The sequence below is a fragment of the Suricata suricatta genome, chromosome 11 (genome assembly GCF_006229205.1).
Source record: "Suricata suricatta isolate VVHF042 chromosome 11, meerkat_22Aug2017_6uvM2_HiC, whole genome shotgun sequence".
Classification (NCBI taxonomy): domain Eukaryota; kingdom Metazoa; phylum Chordata; class Mammalia; order Carnivora; family Herpestidae; genus Suricata; species Suricata suricatta.
Window position 1 is genome coordinate 99,081,313 of NC_043710.1, and position 7,135 is coordinate 99,088,447.

The following is a 7,135-nucleotide window of genomic DNA, read 5'->3' on the forward strand; positions in this document are numbered from 1 at the left end:
GATCTCGTCCCTTTAATTATTCTCCACACTTGTTCGCCAATTTTCTCCCTGTGCAGAGATCTCGTGACTAGACTCGGCTGCCATCCTTCTCTTGTCCTTCTGGGCGCCCGCAGCAAACTCTGCCAAGATTTATACCCAAAGGCTAAGACACTGTACAGAATGGGTTAGTTCCTGATACTAGCTTTATAAAATCTAAATTGAGGACATCACACTAGTTTTTGTTCATACGGCATAATATTCTAGGTTTCAGAATCCAGAAAATACAAAGGTGATAGATTTCCCAACAAACCAAAATTATCCACAAACGCATTTTGTTTCTAAGAATAATAAGCGCAAGGTTCTAGAGCACAGGGACCCCTTCTAGAGGGTGTTTTTCGCCTACTTGAGATAAATGCAGGGCCTGATAAGGACAAAGGAAAAGAATGAGAAATCTGATCACAGCAAGAATGAATCAAAAATAAGGATGAAAAAGGAAAATGAAACAAGAAGAGAAAGGAAATCTACAAGTCATGTAAAACTATACATTACATGAAAACTATGAAGAGCCCTTACAGAGAACTCAAAGAGCAGCCAAAACTTAAGACTAGTTAACAAAAATAAAAAACTAACCAACCCTGAGAAAGATATGCCAAACTTCACTCATACTTAAAGAAATGCAAATCAAGGAAAGATTCTGTTTCTCAACTATGCATACGACATAAGTTCCAGATTAAAAAGTTCAATAATACTGGGGCTGAGGAAGAGAAAAATCATTCTAATATTTGTCTGGTAAGAAAGTAAACTAACATATAACAAGGCATATAAATATAATTCCACTGCTTGGAATTTATTTTCCAGCCGTATTTAATCAGTATGCAAAGAGACACATCCAAAGCTATAACTGCTGCACTTTTGTAAGGGCGACAAACTAGAAATCACCTGACATCCATCACCAGGGGACCCAGGAGAATGGCTAGTTTATACCCCAGTTTTAACAGACTATTAAAGAGCCTTTAAAAAGTACTCACATTCGGGATGATGGGAAAAGATCTTTAAGATACACTGATTGGGGAAAAACATACATTGTACATATACATTGAGTATATACATTGTGAAGCTACATAACTTAAACATGTAACTAAGTTTTTTTATAAAATATTATCCTCTACCAAAAAGGTCACAAACCCAGAAAATGGCTTCGTGTTACATATAACTGCCAGATAAAAAACATGACACCCAGTCAAATTTGAATTTCATGTAAACACAAAAGGTTTTTGGTGTCAGTTTGTCCACATACTTACTGCAAGGGGCTTACCATTTTTTATTTGCTCAACTTGGCAACTCTCACAACACACCACTGTGTGAACTACACCCTCAACACTTCAGGGTTCACGTGTGGAAAATGCAAGAAAGATGATTATTGCTTCCAGTTCTACAATTAGTTCTATGATTCCTTTTCCCTACTTCTAAAACTTCCTGGTTCTACAGCTCCCTAGAATTCTAGCATTTTACAAAGAATTCGGCATAGACCCAGGGTATGATGTTCACACTAACAACCTCCCACAATCCTTCCCTGAACCTCCTCAGTCCTGGAAACAGACTTTCCTCAACATGCTCCCTGGTCTCTGACCTTACACCACCCACAAAGGCTGAGGAATCTTTTCTGTCTTTCACATATATGTAGATGATTTCTAGATTGTTCTTTTCTTCTCTGGCCAATCATGGAATTCGTAGAAAGCTTCAAATCAGCTGCAACACCAAAATGACACAGCTAACAAAAATACTGCCTCCAAGGGGTGCCCGGTGGCTTAGTCGGCTAAGAGTACGACTCCTGATTTCGGCCCAGGTCATGATCTCACAAGTCGTGAGCTTGGGCCCCTGGTCAGACTCTGCTGACGGTGTGCAGCCTGCGTGGGATTCTCTCTCCATCTCCCTGCCCCGCCCCCAACCCCTGCCGCTCATGCGCACTTGCTCTCTCTCAAAAGAAATAAACATTTAATATATATATAAACGTGTGTGTGTGTGTTTGTATTGCCTTCAGACCAAAAAATACAGCTTTTAGTCAGTGCCTATATTACAGTATATCTATTGGAAATTTACAATTTAAATACAACCTACAAATATGAAACAATTTAAGAACAGACAAGATACTGAGTGTGAGACTATTTTCCATATAGCCGCGGCCACAGAAGTCAGGACCTACAGACTGCCCAAATGTTAAGCCAACCCTGATGATAAAAGGAAGAGTCTCCTCCTGCCAGCAGCTGGGAACAGTTACCTTCCAGAGTACGTGGAGTGAAGCTGGAACAGTTATATACGGAGACAGCACGAGACATTCTCTGGTCCCTGTCCTGTTTATCCGGTCAGTACAACCAGATTTCTCCTCTGGTTTCCTGGGAACAAACCCCTGACTAGAACCGGGGCCCACGGGACTGGGGCTCCCATTGCTCAGTCCTGCTTTGGCCAGCTCCCTCCCACTGAAAGCTGCACACTGCGCGTTATAATCCACGGCTTCAGATGGGATTAAGAAAATTGATTATCCAGACTCGAGACCCCAAACCACAATGCCTATACCTACTACTGCCACCACTGATTTTTATTATTTCCTAAAAACTCTTCCTTGAGAGTCCTATTCATTTGGTGGTATCTTTACACATATTTTAATGATCATTCTAGTATAAGCTACTCATTATTCTTTGGACACTTCTTTTCCATTTGTGGCTATTTCCAATACAACCAACTCTATAGCTAAGTCAATTTTTCCTAGGTTTGATCCTACTCAACATGGATTTCCTGTTCTGCTGACTCAGCCCTATGTGTAAGTACAATAGTAGCAAGCGCAGTAACAGCAGTGAGTGCTATTCCTAACTACTGCACATACAACCACTGGCCGACCTGTATTTCCCTTTTTCTGAGAGAGGGAGAGAGGGAGCACGGGTGCGTGGCGTGCAGTCAGGAGATGGGGGGGACGCGGGGGGGGGGGGGCGGGGAGAGGCAGAGCAAGAAAAGAACCCACATTCAGCACAGAGGCCAATGTGCGGCTTGATTTCAAGATCCTGAGATTATGACCTGAGCAGAAATCAAGATTTGGACGCTCAGCCAACTAAGCCACCCAGGCACCTTGTATTTCCCTTTTAAGACTCTAACATTATTTTTAAAGCCAGTCAACTGTCGAAAGTGGATTGTTTCTTTGTCTGCAAAACAGTCCATAAGTCATGCTTCCCTCTGCACGATCTTTCGTGTATCTTTTTCACTTCATAACTGGGCTGCGGCAGCATATTTTCCCTCCAGCAGGCACGCAATATTTACAATAATGATTGTGCTTAACAATGAAGTGATTTCCTTTGAAAGCAATTACGGCAGCAGTAACACAGTCTACCAAAATACCTCCCGTAGCATATCCATTTCAAATGATTATTAGCTCATTCCTTTTTTTAATGTGCAAAACCGCAACAGATTTTGAGCTAATATAGCTACAGAGTTCTTCTTCCATTTGTTAAATGGAAATGTGAAATGAAATAAACGCAACCCATGAAACAAAACTACTGTTAAATGTGCAAATCTTATCTCTTCCACAAAATTTAAGGAACAGATTATAACTTACGTCTATTGATAACTGATTTCTTAAAAATACAGCTCAATTTCTTTGAATCTTCTGAAATGTAACATTCATTTAAAAGTTAAAAAACAAATGGCAAAATACCGCGCAGAGGAAGACTTTGTGTCCTGCACGTGCGCTTTCTCCCCAGAGTCATCGCTCAGGCTTTCTTCCCGTGATTTCCTTCTTGTATCTTCGGAAATGCGCCCACAGTCCACACTGCCACCGGTGTCTACTGGCCGTCGATCTGAATGTTTCCTGTCTCCTTCTCTCCCATCAGATTGACTCCGTGATGATGAACTTTCTTCGCGGGTTTCTGTGGGTTTTCGAAAACCACGATGCACAGAATCCTGAGTAACTGGAAATGAAGATGAACTCGATGGTTCAAAATTTCTGACCCTGCTAGGAAATGACAGTTCTTCATCATTGGAGGGTCTTAAAAATTTAGGTTTCATTTTTCCAAGAGAGGAAAACTCTTGACTTTGCCTTGGATTGGATTGTCTTCTATATGTTTCTGAAGACTCAGATCTATTACCCTTTTCATCACCGCTAAGCTTCTCTTTATTGATACTGTTTGTCATACTTGTTGAACTACATCTATCTCTTGAACTTTTATTATCTTTTACCCAGTCTGGTTTTCTACTTTCTCGACTACTTTGTGCTTTATCTGAACATGTTGGTTTTCTCCACCGCTCTCGTTTACAATCTTCTTTTGTGGATGCAGTTCTTTCAGCTTCTTCTAATTTCGACTGAAATATTTCCATTGACTACAAAGGAGAGAAATTAAACAAGATATCTGAAATTAAAAAAGGCTCAATGACTCGTACCCCCATATGCACTGTGCCACGATACACCACCATGTGGAAATACAAAGAGAGATAAAAGATGAGTACACAAAGAGAAAATGCCATGTGAGGTCAAAGTAAGAAGGGAACCATTTGTAAGCCAAGGAGAGATGCTCTGGAAGAAACCAAACATTATAACCCCTTGATCTTGGACTTCAATTCTCCTGAACTCTGAGAAACTAAATTTCTGTTGCTGAAACCACCTGGCCTGTGGAACTTCATTATGGCAGCCCTAGCAAACTAATATGCTACCCTAAGAAAAATGCTTTAAAATTTTTGATTAATAAACAAAAAATTGCCAAACAATGAAAAAAATCTGAGAACTTAAAAGTGGGGCCAATTAGACCGACTGGCCAGCACCAAACCAAATATAATACAGAAAACAGCGAAGACTTCATTTATAAGAAATTAAGTCCTGTCAGCGAGACTCAAGAGGTCACTACATTACTAAAACAACAGATTCTCATGAAAAAAGCACAGTTCAAGAACAAGACAAACTTGTAAATGAAAACTATGTATCCAGAAATATGCACCCATAGTGAACAGAAGAGAAAGCATCCCAATTAGTTAATTCAACACTACTCTGAGAATTTTCTCTACTTAGGAAAAGAGGGTAAATAGACACAAGTTATAAGGAAAAAAGACATATAAGGATGATTAACTCTAGAGAATCTAATACGCATATATGCATACTTCCAGAAGGAAAGAGCAAAAGCAGAGCTAAGTATTAACAATATAACAATAATACTTGAAAATTTCCCCAGCTAATTTCCACATATGAAGGACATATCTGGTAGCCTTAGGAGAGAGGAGAATATGAAGCATAATGACTCATACATAAAAAACCTAATTCCTCAGTCTCAAAATTGATATACACACAAAAAATTTTTTTTACAAATATTGGATCAGAGATGGAGGGAGTAAGCATGAGATGTAAAAAGATGGAAGCAAAAAATAATAAATATTATGTACAAAGGAAAGAAAGTAACATTGTTATCAACTCTTTGTCCATAGTGTTAAGTGCTACAAGATAATGGAATAAAGATTAAATTATGAAAGAAAATTACAAGGCAACAATTCTACACAGAATTCAATTCACAGTCTAGCTATCCTTCTCTGGTATGGACAAAAAAGTCATTTGCAAAATTGCAAGGAATCAGAAACAAAGATGGAGGGGGAAATGGCTCAGGATCATTAAGCCAAACCATAAGGGAATTAAGCAAAGATGGCTGAAAAAAGGCAAGCTATAAACCAATAGTAAATGTAGTGGTTAAAGTCTTGGTTAAAATACTTGTTCTTGTGGTTGTAAAATTTAATACAACTGTCAAAAATAAGATGCATATTTCTTAAATATATGATAAACTGCAATTAAATGTTCAAGTTATTTCATAAAAAAGTACATGGGAACAAACGGAAATGAAAACACAATGGTCCAAACCCTTTGGGATGCAGCAAAGCAGTCCTAAGAGGGAAATATATAGCAATACAGGCCTAACTCAAAAAGCAAAAAGAATCTCAAATAAACAACCTAATCCTAAACCTCGAGAAGGAGCTAGGGAAAAAACAACCAAACAAACAAAAGCAGCCAAAGCCCAAAACCAGCAAAAAGAAGGAAATAATCAAGACTAGAGCAAGAATAAATACTATAGAAACTAAAACAAAACAAAACAAACAAACACAACAATAGAATATATAAAGGAAACCAGAAGCTGGTTCTTTGAAAAAAATTTAAAAATTAATAAACCTCTCACCAGATTTACCAAAAAGAAAAGAAAAAGGATGTAAATAAAACAAATGAGAGGAGAAATAACAAGCACCAAGAGAGAAATACAAACAATTATAAGAAAATATTATGAAAGACTATAAGCCAACAAATTGCACAATCTAAAAGAAATGGATAAATTCCTAGAAACATAAACTACCAAAACTGAAACAGAAATAGAAAACTTGAACAAACCAATAACCAGGAAAGAAATTGACTCAGTAATCAAAAACTCCCAATAAACAAAAATACAGGGCCAGATGGCTTCACAAACGAATTCTACCAAACATTTAAAAAAGAATTAATAGGGGTGGAGCCAAGATGGCGGAGAAGAAGGGAGCTCTGGAAACTCCCTCCGCACCGTTTTTCGAACTGAGAGGGATATTACGCTCAACTGAGAGAGCAGAAGGAGAAAATACGAACTCCAGAGGGAATAGAACCTCAAAGATACCTGAGTGAGTGGGGGCGAACGGGGGAGATCCGAGGACGGGCCAGCCCAGACGGGCGGGGGAGGTAAGATCCCCAGCCCAACGTGGGGCAAGCGCGCAGCGCCCGGGAGACAAAGGGAAGAGACAGAGTCGGAAGGCGCTCATAGAACTGTCTCTGGGGAAGAGGCATAGAACGCTTGGCTGCGCGTGGAGACAGAAACCCACTCCGTAGATAACTGCTGGGCAGCTGCAATCCTGAACCGGGGTGGCGCGAGAGAAGGAACAGCTTCCAGCCCTAAGCCATCTCAGCGGGGAATCAGGCCCCTGTGGCGGCGAGAAGCGGCTGCGCTGGGGAAGCGCGCGCCACGGGGGAAGCGACCCGAGCGGCGACTGCGCCGGGCGTGAGCAATTCGAACCTGGTTTTGGGAACAGGACCACGGACCGCATTTCCACGGCATATCCCGCCCCCTGCACTGCACGGACTGAGCGAATTCCGGGTCCCCACAGGGAAGAAATAAGACGC

The 7,135-nt window shown here is 40.3% G+C and overlaps 1 protein-coding gene across 1 annotated transcript in view; it reads right to left on the reverse strand.

Annotated features, from left to right (window-relative positions):
• Positions 1 to 7,135, reverse strand: part of CWF19L2 (CWF19 like cell cycle control factor 2) — a 159,673-nt gene that overhangs the window by 90,880 nt on the left and 61,658 nt on the right. The window contains exon 10 of the mRNA XM_029956562.1: positions 3,683 to 4,344. Within this exon, the coding sequence (XP_029812422.1) occupies positions 3,683 to 4,344 (662 nt within the window). The remainder of the gene's footprint in view (positions 1 to 3,682; positions 4,345 to 7,135) is intronic.